We start from the raw sequence: 19,507 nt of genomic DNA on the forward strand, positions 1-19,507 counted from the left end.
AGCTGGAACCTTTTAACTTGCTTTAAATTTGCATTTCTTATTGCTAGTGATTTGTAGAATTCCAGTGATGATAACAAACCATTTCTTTTTTTAAAAAAAAACTTGATTATTCATAACCTTTGGAGATATATTCTTTTGAGCATTATCTTATCTTTTTCACCTTTTTCAGACCTAGTCAAGAACCAGTCCGACTATCACAGGACTATTTATCTTCTTTGGCTTAAGGAAAAAATGCCAGAGCTCACAGGTGTATTTTTGATGTATTTTATTTTTGCACATCAATTATTTCACAACTCCCTTAGTATCTTTTGATCTTAAAGAAAAATTAAAATGGGCTAGCAGCCACTCTGTTAGCACACTCCTTACAGTTTTCCTTTAATCTGTTATCTGAACTAGTCAATTGGCCATTATATTTGACCAGAATTATGTCTTTTGTCTTGTGGTCATTCATATTATCTTAGGCAAGTGTACAGTTTTTCTGCTTTTGTTTTCTTTACTTTTTAATCAGTTCATACACATCTTCCCGAATTCATAATTATATTTGTGAATCCTTATGTCACAGTGATATTTCATAACATTAATATGCCATCTATTCCTGGAGTGATGAACTCCTGTTATATTTCTAGTTTTTTTCTACAACAGAAAATGCTGATACTGATATTTTGGTGAATGTAGGACCTTTCAGTCATTGACCTTTTGGGGATATATGCCCAAAGGTATTATCACTGGGTCAAAGAATGTGAATAATTTAGTAACTTTTCTTGCATAATTCTGGAATTGTTTTCCAGAATGTTTGGATCAATTGAGAATTAACTATGCTTGTCTGCCCATAACCCCTCCAGGATTGGCTGTGCCCATCTTGTATAATTTTGCCATTTAAGTGGGAAGTGATATTTCTGAGTTGTTTTAATTTTCATTTCTCTTCTAAGTAATTTGGAATGTTTTTATGTGGTTTTAGTTTGCATTTAAAAAACCCTATAAGGATGAATGTTAAAAGGTAAATTAGAACATTGTGAAATATCTTGAATTTGTATAGGTCTTTTAGCTTTTCAGGGTATTTTCCAATTTTTTTATGTAATCTTCATGTAATTTTCATGTAATTTTTCAGAAAAAATCCTACTGGGTAGGTAGAAAAGATGGTTTTATTTACATTTAAGAACATAGGATCATAGACCTCTAGAGTCAGAAGGGACTTAAGAGCCATTTTGCCAATGAAAGCACTGAGACTTGCCTAAGGTTACATAGGTATTTGTAGTCTGCAGAGGCAAGATTTGAACCTCAGATTACAGAGCCAATGTTTTTTTTCCTTTGTACTATGTTGCTTCCACAATTCATCAAATACCTATAGTAACTATTCCTTTTAAATTAATTTGTCCAATTATATGTAAAGATAGTTTTCAACATTGATTTTTATTAAATTTTCTCCCACTTTTTCTTCTCCCACCTGATATAGGTTATATGTAATCTGATATAGGTTATACATGCATAATCATGCTATACATATTTACATATTATTCATGCTATGAAAGAAAAATCTGATTAAAAGGAAAAAATATGAGAAAGATAAAAATCAAATTTAAAAAAGTAAAAACAGATTGCTTTGATCTACATTCTGACTCCATAGCTTTTCCTCTGGATGTTGATGGCATTTCCATCATCCAGTCTTCTGGAATTGTCTTAGATAGCTGTATTGCTGAAAATAGCTAAGTCTTTTATAGTCTTTCACAAGATGTTGCTACTACTTACTGTGTACAGTGTTCTTCTGGTTCAGCTCATTTTACTCAGCATCTGTTCATGTAAGTCTTGTTAGATTTTCTGAAAGCTGCTTGCTCATTATTTCTTGTAGAACAATAATATTATATTGCATTCATATACCATAACTTGTTCAACTAGTTCCCAGCTGATGAGTATCCCCTCATTTTCCAATTGTTTGCTACCACAAAAAAGCGGCTATGAATATTTTTGTCTATGTGGGTCCTTTTCCTTTTTTTAATGATCTCTTTGGGTTATAGACCTTGAAGCTAGATCAAAGATTATGCACAGTTTTAAAGCCCTTTGGGCATATTACAGATTTCTCTCCAGAATGGTTGGGTTAGTTCACAACTACATCAACAGTTATTCTATTCCTGATGCTGTGATACTGTGTAGATATAGAACTATGAAGCCCTGTTCATAGGGTTTGCAAGGTTCTTTGAGAAAGTGGGGTAGAGAATCCATTAAGAAGGAGAAAAAGGGACTACCTTCTTTCAAAGAGGGTCCAATTGAGTTTAGAGAATATAAATTTATGGTGATCCACTAAATTTAACTGTGTGATTTTTCCATCTCTGTTTAATAGCATGAATAGGAGTGGAGGAGATGAATGGTGGGAGTCTTGAAGACTTTACATCACAGAGTAGGTATCAACCTGATGGGGGGAGGGGGGAGAGAGAGAGAGAGAGAGAGAGAGAGAGAGAGAGAGCGAGAGCGAGCAAGAACGAGAAGAAATGTGTACTAGTATGTGAAATTCTGGACCAGAATATGCAGTCTTTACTGTTTGAAGACTGGGAAAAAGATCAGGAGTAAATGTTAAACTCTGAGTCACAAACTGGAGACTATTGGCCCAATATTATTTTAAATTCCAGTGGTATTCTGACTTACTAACTCCTTAGATTGAGATACCAAACACCAAAGTTTAACTTTCATGAGATATTAACATCATTATGAAATACATTAACATGTAAAATAAATACATTAACAAATCCTCATGAAATATCTATTTAAGAGCAAAGGTCCAAAAAAAATTCAAAGATACCAAGATGGAATTATTACTATGAGACTATTACTGTGGCAATCCAGGACTGGGGCATACAAAAGGTCAAAAGAGTGGGAATGCTTTGCACAGCAGCATCTGGGATCTTTTGGTTATCATTAGTCTAAGTTTGGGGAATTATGATACTGGTGTTGATAGTTACACAAATTTTTATCAGTGTATTTGGTGCTCTGCTGCTGTTGTTTGTCCTTCTTTCTGAAAAAACCATGACATCAGGGAGATGATGCCATGACCTACACATGAATTAGATTTGAATGAGGGAGTGCTGTACAAAGTCACCAGCTGTGAATCAGGACAACTGGAGATGGCTTTGAATGTGAGGTTATAAAGGTATTAATTGTCAAATGTCTAAGGTTGAACTCAAGTCCTTCTGATTCCAGGGCCAGTGCTCTATCCACTGTGCTAATGTAGAAGATACAGGCAAAGGAAAAGGAAGGCACATACCAATTACAAATACCTACAGTGCTTATGGGACAAAAAAAGGAACAAAAGCTAGCTTTGCATTTTTAGAGGACTAAGTTACATTGTATTCAATATCTAGGGTTAATTTAGTATTGCTATATTTATAACACATTTTCCTTATATTCTTGATCTAATCACAGTTTGATATGTGTGAAAAGCAATGAGTGAATGTGAGAGAGGTAGAATTACAAGATTTGAATGTGTATGTGAGCTATCAGAAACCTAAATAAAAATCAATAACCCAAAAGAGCCCCAGATTGTGGAAGATCTTAAGTAACTAGGCAAAGGAGTCTGAACATGACTCAGGAAGCCAGATCATGGTAATGGATGTCTGTCAACAAGGACACCTCCTTTCTCAAGGAGGTATGTACCAGATTTTCTGTCATCCTGCCCTTATAATTAAAGGGACTTAAACATGCATGTAGATTTTCTAGCAAACATCCTTAAATCCCAGCGCACCTCAGTCATACAAAATGGGAGTCTTACCATCTCACATACATTTCTATGATTAAAAACTTGGAACATTCTTTTATCCAATCACAATCATTATCTCTTCCTATGCCTTAGTCAATCATTACATCTCTTATTCAATCATTGCAATCATTACATATTTTTTCTTCACTGATACCATCCAGTACTTCGCTTCTATATCTCAGTACTTTCTCAGCCAATTATCCCTGTTCTGATTTAACCTTTCTCTCTTCCCAGTCTGTACCTTATCATTAATCAGTACAATTCCATGTAGTTCTGTGCTCTGGACTCTGTTGCTCAGCACCTCTCAAACCTTAACCCCAAATCTATGATCAACTTTAATGGATGCAGCTCCTCTCAGCAGTTCAGAGAGCTGGGACAAACCTGGGAGACTTGCTATAGACTACACTATCCACATCCAGACCTAAGAAAAGACACACTATAAAATCTGAATGAACTATGTTCAATTTTTAAAAATTTCTCATTTTTCCTTTCTATCCCTTGATTTTCTTTCATTTCCCTTAATCCTAATTCCTCATACAGAAAATGACTAACACATAAAAATGTTAAACATAAACGTATATATGCAGTGTTCATTGGACTGTTCACTGCTGAGGGGAGAGGGGTGAGAGGGGAGGGTGAAAGAAAATTATGTAACTTAAAAATAATACATGTGAATGAATATTGAAAAACTTTCATAACATGTAATTGGAAAAATTTTAAAAATAAATTTGGAAAAAACAAACCCCAACCCCCAACAAGTTTTCTGTTTCTATGATTAAGAACTGACATTTTACCTGATCATAATCATCCCATCTCTCCCTATGCGTAATCACTCCCAACTTTCCTTATGCTTTCCCCTTTCTCTTCTCTCTTCAATTTTTCCTTTTCTGTTACTAGGCTTCTGTTGCTCCTTAATACTTTCTTAGGCAGGTGTGACTTCACTTTCTTCCCTTCCCAGTCTCAACTTTCAAAATGATCTTCCTTAAATATAATTCTAACCATGTCATCTCCCCTACTTAATAAATCCAGTGATTTCTTAGTATTCTAGAATCAACTAGAAAAGCCTCTGCTTGCCTTTTAAAGCTCTTCCCAACCTAGCCCTTTCATACTTTACTACCCTCTCCACATACTACTTCTTCAGCCATACTGCCTGGCCTCCTAGCTGTCCTTTCTATAAGATATTCTAACTCTTGATGTGTACATTTTTACTGGTTGTCCCCAATTCCTGGAATGCTCTGCCTCATCATCTCTGTTTCTTGGATTTCTTGGCATCTCTGAAGTCTCAAATCAGAGATTTTCTTCAGAAAACCTTCTCTGGATACCCTTATGTTCTGAGATTACCTCTAGTTTTATTTATATGTTGTTGTTTGCATGTTGTCTCCCCATTTAGATTGTGAGCTCCATGAGTGCAAAATTTTTTTTCCCTTTTCCTTGTCTTTCCAGTCCTCAACACAGTATTGAAATATTGACTTCTCTTCTTCACCCCTTGATTCCCAGCTGTGTGCCCTCTGACCAAAGGAGACACTGAGTCATGATTCAGAGCATAAACTGTTGCCTGTGATATATCTTCTAGGCCTTTTCTTAGTTTTCCTAAAAGGTCTAAAAGTTTTGCGTCTTGAATGGACCTTGATAGCATTCTAGAATGTTTCAGGGTGATTCAGTTAAGAAAAATTCATTTTACTCTATGTTCCCAGATCTACTGAGTGGAGGCTATGGAATTCCATGGCATTTTATTAATTACTCTTAGCCCTTATTTTTGCCAGTGCTTGGTGGTTGGGAATGCAGAGCCAAATCCTGAGGTGTTTTAGGATTGTCAGGGGAACTTTGAGATCATCTAATCCAGACTCCTTGATAGTTAAAGAAACTGAAATCACACAAGGTTAGTGACTTTCCCTGGGTCACAGAAAACCAAGAAATAAACTCAGATCCTTTTGACTACACATCCACTGTTATTTCCTGTCTACCATGACATCCTCCAGTCAACACCCTCTTCTTCCTCCTCCCCCAAAATGGAAGATGACATCTGGCTGTTCTTGAGGATATTGCCTTCCCTAGTCAGGGGTAGTTCCTTCCATACTTTATTCCAATCTTATCTGTTCATGGGGTCCATTGGGTCTAGGAGTCTCAGCAGGTCTACCCTGATTGCTTCTCTTTGAAGTTGTGGTCATGCTCCTTTTCTTTGCTGTGGCATTTTTAGGCATTTAGTGAGAGACATGTGTTTAAATGGGACCCCTAGCCACTAGACACTCAAGTACTTATTTTTTTTTTTAAGAAAATTTTTTTAAATTTATTTTGAGTTTTACAGTTTTTCCCCTAATCTTGCTTCCCTCCCCGCCCCCCACAGAAGGCAGTCTGTTTGTTCAAGTAAGTACTTATTAAGCACCTTTTTATGTACCCTACATAGTGTTAAGTGCTAAAGACAAAAATTCAATGAATGGTACAATTTCTGTTCTCCAGGAGCTTATCTTCTAATCAGGAAAACAGCAAATACATTTTTAAAGTCAGTAAGATAAGACTCTAGGAAATGGGAATTCAAGAAAGGTTTCATATAGGTGGTGATGCTTCAGGTATGACTTGAAGAGAGGAATTCAGTGAAATTGAAGGGAAGAAGTTCATTCCTGGCATTGGGGATAATCATGGAAAAGAACCAGAGACGGGAAATGAAATGTATTGGAGGAACAGAGAGAGAAGGACAATTTGACTCCATTACCAAGTACAGGAGGGCAGTGATGTTCGATGAGGTTGTAAAGCTAGATTTGGATCAGTTTATAAAGGGCTTTAAAAGCTAAATCAAGGAGTTTGTATTTGATCCCAGAGGAAATCAAACATTTTGGCCAGCAGTATGACAATGAATGAGAGTGGGGAAGGTCCATTAATCTACTGCAATAATCAGTATGAGAAATGGTGAGAGCCTGAACTAAGGTGGTAGGTATATGAATGGAGAGAAGGGATCAGATGTGACAAATGTAGCACCTACCTTTCAGGACTGCTGTAAGGATAAAATAGGATATTTGTAAAGTGCTTAGTCATCATTAAAGTGGTATTAAAAATACTAGCTATTATGTTATAGAAATGTAAATGTAGGATTTCTCAATTGGTTAGTATATGAACTGGTTGAAAGTGAAAAGTTCATAATTCCAAGGTTTATAATCCTGGATGGCTAGAAGAATGGTGGGGAATAGAAGAATACTTCTACAGAAATAAATTTTGGAAGAGGGGGTGGATTGGAGAAGCAGGGTGGAAATCACGAAGTTTTGGACATGTTAATCTGAAATATCTCTAGGATATCCGGTTTGTGATGTGGCATTAAACTTCTGGGGAGAGAGTAGGTTGGATATTCAAACAGATATGGGAGTCATTAGAAATAATTTGAACCTATTGGACCTAATGGGGAACTGAGAGAGACTGTAGAGAGAAAAGACTAAGGACTTGGGTCAGAGCCTTGGGAAATACCAACAATTAGGGGGTGGATCTGGATAATTGTTGAACCAGCAGATTACACTGAGAAGTGGTCAAACAGGTAGGAGGAGAACCAGGACAGAGGTTGCTGGTTAGACAATGGCTAGAGTACTGGACCTGAAGGTAGAAAGATCAGAGTTCAATCTCAGCCTCAGACATTCTCTAGATGTTTGACCTTGGCCCAGTCAGTTATTTTGCCTCAACTGTAAAGTAGGGGGAATAAGAGTTTCTCCCTCCTAGAGTAATTGTGAGGATCAAATAAGATATTTGTAAAATGCTTGCACATAGTAGGGACTTAAGAAATATTATATTTCTTTCTAGTGTCATGAAAGCTGAGAGAGGAAAGATTATCTAGTTGGTGAGGGTCATCAGCAGTGGTACATGAGGCAGTTAAGTGGAGAAGGATGAGACCTGAGAAAAGACTGAGATTTTCAATTCACTGGTGATTGCTAAATTTGGTGGGGGGGTAGTCTTAGTCTGGTGATAAGGGCAGAAAGCAAATTGCAAAGGATTGAATAGTAGATAGTGGGGCAGCTAGATGGCGCAGTGGATAAAGCACTGGCCCTGGAGTCAGGAGTACCTAGGTTCAAATGCGGCCTCAGACACTTAATAATTACCTAGCTGTGTGGCCTCGGGCAAGCCACTTAACCCTGTTACCTTGCCAAAAAAAAAAACCAAAACCTAAAAAAACCCAAACAAAATAGATAGTATATGTAGCTTTTTCTAGAAGTTTGATTGAGATAGGAAGGAGAAATAGGATTACATCAAAAAATTTCCTCCCTTTTAGGAAGGAATTCCTATTTTTTTATCTCTAATTTTATATCCTTATATCAGTTAACCAAGTTCAACATATATATGTGTATGTATGTATGTATGTATATATATATATTTATTATTATTTTTTTTCTTACTTGGGTCTAAAATTTGGTATGTGTCATGCTACAGGATAAACAGTATTGAAATCAACCTGTAGGGTATGTCTTATACTACATGATAGACAGTATTGAGATAAAGCTGTAGGGACCATTTCCCTTTTCCTTCATCTTAAAGCATCAAATGACTGACTGGAAGATGTTAGCTATCCATTTCTGAGTGGTCTTGGCATATTGAATAGAGTCATCTCTGAACCCTAAATTTTCCTCATTCCTCTCATCAGGTCACTGAGCTTCCCATCAATGATCTGCAGGGTCTGCCAAGGATTCATTACTGGCCAAATGTAGTTGTATAATACTTGCTCAATAGGATGAAGGATCTGCCTAAATGGCTCCTCTTGTCTTCACAGTTATTAGGATTTAACCTTTTGGTCAAAACTAGGGTCCAATAACAGACTACCAGTTGCCTTTTTTTTCCCCATTTAAAGCAATTTTTAAATTGAGGAAAACTGATTTTTTTCCTTCTCATCTTCCCTTTCCCCAGTGAAAAGGGAAAAAAACTCTCATAACAAATATGTATAGTCAAGTAAAAAAAATTTCACATTGGTTATGTCCAAAAAAATGTGCACTTTGAATCCATCATCTTTCTGAATGGAGGTGGTTAGCATTTGGTTAACTAGAATTCAAGGTTGGTCATTATGTTGGCTAAGCATTCCCAAGTCTTTTTATAATGGTCTATTGTTGTTATAGTATGAATTGTGCTCCTTGAGCTGCTCACTACATTCTTCATTTCATACAAGTCTTCCCAGCTTTCTTCGCTGAAATCATCCCTTTCGTAATTTTTTTCCCCCTTTTGGTTTCATATTCTCCTTTCCTCTACCCCCTAATTATTGACAAGAAATATACATATCATGCATATCCTTCATAATTTTTTCAGCACAATTTTTTTCCATCATATTCACATGCCATAACTTGTTCAACCATTCCCCAGCTGATGGCAGTGCCTCAGTGACCAGTTTTTTGTTGCAGAAAAGTTACTATATTTTTATTCATAGAGGTTCATTTCCCTCTTTCATTAATCTCCTTATCACTTGCCTCTTTTAGAGATATATGCCCTATGGCCTTGCCCTAGAAATCTATTGGTTACTTTTGTCTGTTGCCAATGAGAGATTAGCTGAGCCACCTTAATTCCTGATTAAACCTGGAGACCTTCTATACTATACTATATCCTTATTTGGATATGTACTTAAAAAAATAAGGCTGTCTGAATTCTAGCCTTTATCTCTCTAAAAAATAAACGTGGAATGAGGAATAGAGCCCTTGATTGGGGGTCAGGGAAGTCTCACCTCTGACATTAGGGAATGCAACCCCAGGCAAATAATTTAACTTAAGCTTCAGTTTCCTTCTCAGAAAAACCTATAATGGTTTTGAAGCTTGTTTTATGAGATTATATACATAAAAGACTTTTAAAGTTCTATATAAAATATGAGCTGCTGTTGTTTCTCAGATAAGACCCCACAGAAAGAATGGGGCTTTCCTGATTGTGCAGTAAATGGGTCTTATTAGGAGTTGATGAATGTATGCTTGTTGCCATCTCACTCCTACCATCCTTTGAGGGTTTGTTTTTTTTTAAATGTGGTCTATGGAATAGGATGTAGTGACTTAAGATTTGGGTGGGAATGTCTGAATTATGACTGATTTGGGTGTCCACATACCCTTGGGGAAGCCCAGTAAATGTGCACTTGCCCCCTCACCAGGGGAAGGGTTACTGCTTTGGGGGCCTGAACATGCCAAATGCATTTATCTGGACTGTGACTGCCTGGGCTTTCTCAGAGGACTTGTCCCTTTCTTCTGATAGTGGTATCACATTAAGACTGATTGTAGAAACCGATGGGTCTATGTTCCTCCTGTCTTTTGTACTGGCCAAAGAGGAGAATGTAGTGGTGAAATCACAGGCATTTACCTCTTTTTCCTGGGGTTCTTTGATGACTTGCTTCCTCTGGGTGGTGATCTTGTTCCTTTGTTTACATTTTTAGAAAGTTCATCAGACAACAAGCATTTATTAAATGCTTTCTGTGTGTGCCAGACAATATGCTGAATGATAGGGATACAAAGGAAGGCAAAAGAAATCCCTCCTCTCAAGGAGTATTACATTTTCATGGGGAGGCAACCTGTTATTAACTAGGTACATATAAAATATATTCAGAAGAGAAGAAGCTAATTTGTAAAGGAGAATGCATGTAAAGGGTGAGATCAGGGAAGGCTACCTGCAGAATAGCTCCAGCATTCTGGGTTGGGTAACCAATAACGAATTTAAATCAGTTATTCAATATATGTATTTCCTATTACCTGGGTTTTGTCCCTGGTGCAGTCTGCAGTCTACACTGACCTTATCCTTTGGCTCCTTATTTAGAGGCAGTTGATGGCCCATTGGATGGAGTCAGGAAGACCAGAGTTCTGACCTGGCTTCTGACACTTAGTACCTGTGTAATCCTAGACAAGTCACTCATCTGTTTGAATGTTTTCTTTGTTGTAAAATGAAGTTAGCATCTTACAGGTTTGTTGTTGAGGACTAAGTGAGATAATATTGGTAAAAATAGGTGCCATAAAATACTTCTCTAGCCATTTCTGGGGATAGAATTGCACTAGCTGGCTCTATTTTCTAATTTGGATGAGTAGTCAGTAACAGTGGATCACCTGGGTATTGGTTGAAAGCAGCAGGGAAAATGACCAAATTATCTGGAATCTCCCAAGTTTTCCCTTCGTGTGTCCTTTCCACATCTCTAAGTCAAAGTCCTTCCTACTTCCTGATTTGACCTAGAATGTTGAAACCAATGTGACTGGGCATTTACTTTTCTATGTCATTGGCCTCATTATGTCTGGGCCTGTTTTTTTTTTTTTTTTTTTTTTGCTGCCTCAGTTGGCTTTTGAATACCCTTCAGGGATTTTTGCAAAGTTAACTTATATGCCTTTAGTTACTCCTGCCAAAGTCAGTTCTGCCCCCTTTCCCTTAGAGTTGGCTTAGAGAGCAACAGACATACCCTTAAATCTTTGGATTCTTTTCATTTTTTTCTAGTCTTGTGGCCATTTTATATACGTGTTCCTCTCTGTTCATAAGAACTAAATGGCTTGGACTAGATGATCTCTATGATTTCTTTAATTTAAGAGTCAACTGAAATGTTGTGCTGATGAAATTTGATACCTAGCTTACATCTGTTGTTTTTAAGTTTTAAAATGGTTTCTCCTTTTCCTCAACTTGTGAGGTAAAATTTGTGTATTACTGTCCCCATTTTACAGATGAAGAAATTGAGACTTTTAGAAGTGAAATGACCACTTCATGGTCATATAACATTTTGGATATAGGTCTCTGGTCTTTAAGACCAGTTACTGAATCAACAACACCTTCGAGAGAGACTTAAGAGTTGGATTTAGAGGGTGATACTGAATAATGATCATTTAGTTGCTGTTGATGACTTTTTACCCAGTTCTCTCTCCTGTCTTAATGGAGGGGCTTTAGTTTATTAAGTGCTGATTCTTTTTGATTTTATTTCTAGCCATTTCATATTTTACTATCTTCTGTTGTTTTATAAGGTAATAAATGAAGAAGACTTTATTAAGAAATTGGACTGCAAACCTGATCAACATCTGAAGGTGGTTTCTATTTTTGGAAATACCGGGGATGGAAAGTCTCATACTCTTAACCATACATTTTTCTATGGCCGTGAGGTCTTCAAAACATCCCCAGCACAGGAGTCGTGCACAGTGGGGGTTTGGGCAGCCTATGATCCAGTCCACAAAGTGGCAGTAGTAGATACAGAAGGGCTCCTGGGAGCTACTGTCAACTTAAGCCAGAGGACAAGACTGCTGCTCAAGGTTCTAGCCATCTCTGATCTGGTCATCTATCGGACTCATGCAGACAGGCTGCATAATGACCTCTTCAAGTTCCTTGGAGATGCTTCGGAAGCCTACCTGAAACACTTTACTAAGGAGCTCAAGGCCACTTCTGCCCGCTGTGGCCTAGATGTCCCTTTATCTACTCTGGGTCCTGCAGTCATCATTTTCCATGAAACAGTACATACTCAGCTATTGGGTTCTGGTGAGTAGTTTGCAGATGTATATTGATTTTGCTGAATAAAAGAAAAAAATGTAGAAGTTGTTAGTTTGCTAGTACTTTCTTGGTGATTGGTAATAAGTCTTTTCTCCTCTTTATATTTCTTTTTTTTAAAATTTTTTTTGTATATATTTTTTTACTTTTTAAGTTTTTGCAAGGCAAATGGGGTTAAGTGGCTTGCCCAAAGCCACACAGCTAGGTAATTATTAAGTGTCTGAGATCAGATTTGAACCCAGGCTCCTGACTCCAAGGCCGGTGCTTTATCCACTATGCCACCTAGCTGCCCCTATCCTCTGTATATTTCTTTACCATTTATGTATGGTATAGGCCTAGTAAATGTTGACTGATTTCCTTTCCTTCTCCCAAAAGAAAAAAAAAAAAGATGTGGAGGAGAAAATTTTTTTTTTCCCTCAAGGAATTTGATTAAGTATTATATGTTAAAAATGCTTTGGAGTTAGAAAATCTGGGTTTGAAGGATAGACCTGTCCATTTTCTGTATGACTTTGGGCAAGCTACTTTTTACTTCTCTTTCTCTTTTCTTGTCTACAAAAGAAGGGGAGAGAATTGACCAGCATTTCTCAAATTTTTTTGGTGTCAGGATCCTTTAATTCTCTTAAAAATTATTAAAATTGGGGTGGCTAGGTGGCACAGTGGATAGAGCACCGGCCCTGGAGTCAGGAGGATCTGAGTTCAAATCCGGCCTCAGACACTTAATAATTACCTTGCTGTGTGGCCTTAGGCAAGCCACTTAACCCCATTGCCTTAAATAAAAATTTAAAAGAAATTATTAAAATTTATAAAATTTATTAACTTTTTATTTATTTGGGGTTTTTTTTTGCAAGGCAATGGGGTTAATTGATATGCTCAAGGTTATACAGCTAGGCAGTTATTATTAAGTGTTTGAGATTGGATTTGAACTCAGGTCCTCCTGACTCCAGGGTAGGCAATAATTATTACTAAGTGTCTGAGCCTGAATTTGAACTCAGGTTCTCCTGACTCCAGGGTTGGTGCTCTTATCTACTGTGCCACTTAGCTGCCCCCATTATTAACTTATTTAAAAGCAATAATCCATTACCTATTAACAAAAATCATTTTATGGAAATAACTTCAAAATAAAAAATGAGATGAGTAGTATTTTTATATTTTGCAAATCTCTTTAATGTCTGACTAAATAGAAGACAGTTTGATTCTCATCTCTGTTTCTGCATTCAGTCTATTGAGATATTTTTTATGTTGTTTTGGGTAAAGTATATGAAAACAATTCAGTCTATTGAGATATGTTATATGTTGTTTTGGTTAAAGTGTAGGGAAAACAATCCAGTTGTAGGAAATTTTTTTTTTTTTTGCAAGGCAAATGGGGTTAAGTGGCTTGCCCAAGGCCACACAGCTAGGTAATTATCAAGTGTCTGAGACAGGATTTGAACCCAGGTACTCCTGACTCCAGGGCCGGAGCTTTATCCACTGCACCACCTAGCTGCCCCTGGAGGAAAATTTTATAGATAAATAATGTCTTCGTATTATGAAAATAGTTTTGACTTTGGATACTCCCAGGAGTCAGTCCTTATATTGAGAACTACTACACTAGATGGTGATTAAAGTTCCTTCTCATTCTGATCCCTTTGTTCCTATGTTAGTTTGCCTTGACCACCATGTTAGATTTTGTTTTCTTAAATTGTAAACTTCTTGAGGTACCTTTCCCATGGGTTAGTGTACAGTTAAAAACAGAGAGAAAGCAGAAGTTCAGAAAGGGTACATGGGAGATTTGTATAAAATTATTTTTTATGTTGTATCCTATACAATTCTCTTTTTCCTATCCTTTGTGGAAGGAAATGTTCATCTTTGTTGAAAACATAATTTAATGAATTTTAAATATATTATATAAAATATTCTTATAATTTGGGGAATTGAGAATAATTACTTGGTGATCTATAGCAGAACCTCATTGCAAAATGGTTTTATGTTGCATAGATCTGGGAAATATTGTAGGTAATTAGCTTCATTTAGTAAAGACCTAATATAAAATAATTATCCTGTAGCCCATTATTGGTCCCATCCTGTAACCTAGCACTACAAAGGGGGCAGTTCCAGAGGTAATATTATTTTCACATTCATTCATCAGTTTTTTAATGATATGCCTTAATTTTAGTGGAGGGGGGTAGGGTGGGGTGGAGTGGTGATATTTAGTTTGTCAGTTAAATGCTGTAAAGTAATATTTTAATCAAACCAGGGAAGCCAGGAAAGAATAACATAAAATCAGTAATATTTGTTTTAGGGGACCTGGATGAGTAAGAGAAAGGAATTTCTTTACTTGGAAAATAGGAAGACTGAACAAAATGATTTCTTGGTTCTTTTCAGCTCTTTGATTATGAATATAAGAATTGGGGGTTTCTCCTGTGTTTATTGGAATATTGTCATTTAATTTTGAGGGGTTTGGAAAAGAGGTTCATTGATTCCATTGGGTCTGTAATTGAGTCATTTTTATCACTTCTAGGATGTTGAATTATCAAGAATTCTTTAATTTGAGGTAGACATAGAACAGACAGATTCTTTGTAATTCTGAGAGAGAGGGAGTAGAACTGGGAAAAATATGATTGTCACCTTTTATATTACATATGATTTCTACTTCTCTTTTACTTGATATGCCTCTCTTCCTGGGCATGAAGGTAAATGAATTATCTTCGTTTTGTAAAATGATACAGGATAAATTATTGGAGAGCTCATTCTGTGCTGATACTTGGTTTTGCTTCATTTCAGTTTGTGGCTTGTAACTAGTTGGGGGGTGAAACAGTGACTTCAGGCCCTGTGTGTGTGTGTGTGTGTGTGTATTCTTTTTGCTCTCTTAAAAAGTGGAAAGGACCTATAGAAATAGCTGGGAATACATATAGGAGACTTCCTTTTCTGTTTTTCTAACTTTCTTTATGAACTTAAGGAAGATGCCAATCCTAACAGTCTTTCTGGTTTTTCAAAAAGTTTTTTTTAAAGCTATTTGCTCATATTCCTGGATTTATGCCTTCACAGATCACCCCTCTGAGGTGCCTGAGAAGCTGATCCAGGACCGGTTTCGGAAGCTGGGTCGATTCCCTGAAGCTTTCAGTTCCATCCACTACAAAGGAACAAGGACTTACAATCCCCCTACAGATTTCTCTGGGCTCAGGCGGGCCTTGGAGCAGCAACTGGAGAACAACACCACCCGTTCTCCCAGGCACCCAGGGGTCATCTACAAAGCACTGAAGGTCAGTGTGTTCCCAGTGATCTGTACTCACCAAGCTCCTAGTATTCATTTAGTGGGGCACTGTTGGGAGAAAGGTGGGTAGTTAGAATACATTAGCAAGAGCTCCTTCCTGTTGTCTTAGATAGTGGAAGAAAATTGAGGTCTACATCCTAGGGAGAAGTGTGAGAAGCTTAGGCATTTTATTAATAAGAAAAGGAGATTCAGCACTAAACTGTCCTGATATTCCATGCTATTCTTTTACCAGTCCCCTCATCCTCTAGCTCAAGGAGCTTTAAAATCACATAATTTGAAAGAAATCAGTTTGTTTCTCTTGGACTTCTTAGCATATATACATACAATATTAACAATATATGTACATGTGTACAATATGTACTTATAAATGATTTTCATTATGTATTCATTTAAATTCTCTTAAAGCATCTTTTTATATTGCAATCTTATATTTTATGGAACTAATGATGCCATCCCATATCATGATAGATATAGGATGTCTCACTGTACTGTGGAAAGTCTATAGCTTGGGTTTAGTTCTTGTATTTCAACATTAACACTTAAAAGTATTCCAACTATACCTATTTGAAAGCTCATATTCTTACTCCCTGCTCATTATACCTCTTCATCAAACAGCACTTGTTAATGCATATTGATACTTCAAAATCATATTGGTCCCTAGTGTGCTGACCTGCCTTGCTATGAGAAAAATCAGTTGAACTTTGGTTCAGGAGATTTGAAAGAAATGACTTAAGATCATAACAATTGGAAAAGTAGCAACTTAGTATTTCTAAAACATATAATAGGGGTGGCTAGGTGGCGCAGTGGATAAAGCACCGGCCCTGGAGTCAGGAGTACCTGGGTTCAAATCCGGTCTCAAACACTTAATAACTACCTAGCTGTGTGGCCTTGGGCAAGCCACTTAACCCCATTTGCCTTGCAAAAACCTAAAAAAAAAATAAAAATAAAAATAAAAAAATAAAACATATAATATCATTCTGATATTCACTATACTTTTTTCATGTTATATGTATACAGCCTACCCCCCACCCCCCAACCCTATACATACTTCTCAAAGTATTCCTGGATCCAGTATAGCTGGAGACAAAAATCTTGAAATCTGAAAACCCTTGACAATTCATGGTGATGGAAGTTGAGGCTGCCATGATAGCCATTCTCAGATCCTTGCCTGGATTGATATTTAGATGAGACTATCAAAGAATACTTAAGTCTGCTGAGAAGACTCTTAAATTTCTCTGAAATCTACTCCAGCCCTATTTTGCTAGACACATTTAAGAAGTGGAGGAAGAATGCTAAGGTCTTTCAGACTTATGATTCATAAAAGTTGTCTGGGTTGGCTATTTTGATTTATAAGGACCCTGACTGAATTGGAGTTATGAAGCTCCTTGCTTACTGATGTCACAGTGGTACCCATAGGACCCCAATGATCTTTATTTCTCTTACTGAAGTGGTGGCATATGATATTGAATGACCTAAAGTTGTTTGGGCTGTCCTCCACCAATGATGTAATTATTAAAATTTATAAATTCTTAAAATATTTAAAATAAAAAATTTATAAACCCTTAAAATATTTTTAAAAAGGGTATTTTAAGGCTATTCTTTTTTTTTTTTTAAGGTTTTACAAGGCAAATGGGGTTGTAGCTTGCCCAAGGCCACACAGCTCGGTAATAAGTGTCTGAGGCTGGATTTGAACTCAGGTCCTCCTGACTCCAGGGCCGGTGCTTTATCCACTGTGCCACCTAGCTGCCCCAAGGCTATTCTTTAAATTGATTAAAAGAGCAATTATTATTTGTTAAAAAAGACATAACAATTTTTATTGAATAAGGTAACTGTTAGAGATTAAAAATCAGAACCAGGGGAATTAGTGGATTAAGAGTTCCCATGATCCCCTATAGATCTAATTTCACCAACTTCTCCCCTTTTTCCAGGTTACTTATTATCTCTTGCCTCAACTTCTCATTAGTGTACTTTGAGATTAGCACCCATGTCATAATGAAATTTTCACAATATGGATCTTTAATATGTATTATTTGATGATGAGCTTGCTTTTGATTTTAAGAACTTTTTAGAAGTAAATTCTCATTGATTCAGAATTGTGACACTGAATCTGATATCTTAGTGGTTCAGATGGTGTGAACTTTAGTGGTTTTCCCAATATCCTAAAAAGTTAATTTTACCTTTTCTTATAATCTTTCTTAAGGTTGACCCCTTAAAGATTTTATTAAAAAGAGACATGTTTGAATTGTTTGACATGCCTGATCTCTACATTAGAATTCTGAACCACTAAATAAGAAAGATAGCCACTGGAGAAATAGATTAGTGGGAAGAACCAACAAATTAAGTTTTATCTTTTACAGTTATTTCCTTTCCACATATTGCATTATTAAGATATATCCAGAGGCACTTTCCCTTGCCCTTGATAGGCCTCATAATAATCTCCTTAACATCCACCAAGAATCTTTGTACTATTTCCTTTAATGAAATTTCCTTTTGTCCAGTTAGGTTCTAGGTCCTCATTTGTTTATCATGTGTATTCCTTAATTTTATGGTCTCTGCCTTTACTTACCACAGTGGTGACAAGAACTGCTTTAGCACAGAAACCTGTAGGGGAGTGTTTTCTAACAGAATTGGTAATTTAATCTTGCTAGTGGCAGAGGACAAACTCTTAATAAATAGTAAAGGTATAATATCAATATTTGAAGTCAAAATGTAAGGATTTTAGAGTGGGAAGTAACCTTAATAGTGGAGATGAAGCAATTGGGGCCCAGAGGGCTGAAGCTGGGCAAATATTGGGCAAATAGCCCAAGTTTTACATTAGAACTAAGACCCAGGACTTCTCACTGTAGAGAAATTTACTGGACTTTCTGTTGCTTTATATATTCCTTGTGAATTCAGACTGCTGCTGTGTAATTGAGGCAATCATTTAAAAATTAATATTGACTCTATATAACATTCTTTCTCAGGTCAGCAAAATAGAAAACTTTTGACTCTTAAATTCCATCATAAGAGAGTATTTACTGTCTACATAATCATTATTGGGTTGGGGTAGGGAATGAGGGAGAGGTAAATCTTGTCTTAGCATTTTATAGTCTAAAGCTCCATATTTGAAATAGGAAATGTATTGCTAGCTCTTGTTTAGTGTTAGCCATATGGATACAGTAGAGAAAGAGCCATGTTGTTGCCAGGGCAACTGAAGTTCAGGATCATCTGGTCTCTAAGCAACCACTCCCAGACATGCTACAAATGCTTTTCCAAGATTTCTTTTCAGAAGGTAGACCCTTTCCTGTCTTTCTCCTCCAGCCTTGGGACCTTGGGAGGAGGGGAACCCAAGAAACCCAGGAATGATGTGAGATCTGGAATGTTGGATGGGGAGCAAGTTTGGATCATGTGGTATTATCTACATTGGAAAAGAAAAATCAGGTTGCAGTTGGGGGAGGACAACTTTCATCCACTCTGGTACTTGCTAAACTCCCTAATATTTTTCTCCTTTGGGTTAGGTAAGCCAGCTGAAGCCTGGCAGTACCAAGGCTATTAAACAATATCTAGTTCTTCAGTGACCACTGTAGGAGATGATTTATTTGTTATCTTACCGACTTTCTAGAAGTTGGTCCTCAGGAAGTTCTCTGCAACTGGCATCTGAAGTAACATCTGGTTTGCTTCAGAGGCAGCCTGCCCTCTTCTGTGAGGTCATAAGGAGTTGTTGCCTTAGCAAAGATAAACCTATGAGAAACATGTCTGTGGAAAATGACAGTTATTTTTATGAGCTTACTTCATAGGAAATCAACTTGTAAACTGAGACCAGAGATTTAGAATGACTTAGGAAATCCAGTGTCTTCTCTCTTTCCTAAATAAAAGGGTTTGGACTAGCAAGTATTTGAAGCAGATGATTTTTGCACTTTCGTTGCTGTTGGGTTACAATTCAGTATTTTCCTTGCCATTTTCCAAAGTAAAATTCCATACCAAATGAATATGATCAATTGAATGAAATATCATAAGAGTGAAAAGAAATCTATATGTCATTTCTTTTTTTTTTCTTTTTTTTTAGATTTTTTCAAGGCAGTGGGGTTAAGTGGCTT

The 19,507-nt window shown here is 36.7% G+C and overlaps 1 protein-coding gene and 1 long non-coding RNA gene across 3 annotated transcripts in view; one reads left to right on the forward strand and one right to left on the reverse strand.

Moving 5' to 3' along the window:
• The first annotated feature begins 1,521 nt into the window (after nt 1–1,521).
• Nucleotides 1,522–19,507, forward strand: part of ZFYVE1 (zinc finger FYVE-type containing 1) — a 53,416-nt gene continuing 35,430 nt past the window's right edge. Inside the window, exons 1-3 of one of the 2 annotated variants that reach the window (XM_074235788.1) lie at nt 1,522–2,392; nt 11,668–12,172; nt 15,206–15,420. In XM_074235788.1, coding sequence (XP_074091889.1) covers nt 2,360–2,392; nt 11,668–12,172; nt 15,206–15,420 — 753 coding nt within the window. In that variant the 5' untranslated portion in view covers nt 1,522–2,359. Of the gene's footprint in view, nt 2,393–11,667; nt 12,173–15,205; nt 15,421–17,520; nt 18,888–19,507 lie in introns of those variants that run through there. The other variant, XM_074235789.1, reaches the window with a different exon arrangement.
• On the reverse strand, nt 11,667–19,399 carry LOC141522387 (uncharacterized). The gene is made up of 3 exons (XR_012478203.1): nt 19,022–19,399; nt 15,451–15,479; nt 11,667–12,203 (listed from the first exon to the last, which is right to left on the reverse strand). It is a non-coding gene; the product is annotated as an uncharacterized LOC141522387 (long non-coding RNA).

Source organism: Macrotis lagotis, chromosome 4, assembly GCF_037893015.1.
Source record: "Macrotis lagotis isolate mMagLag1 chromosome 4, bilby.v1.9.chrom.fasta, whole genome shotgun sequence".
Classification (NCBI taxonomy): Eukaryota; Metazoa; Chordata; class Mammalia; order Peramelemorphia; family Peramelidae; genus Macrotis; species Macrotis lagotis.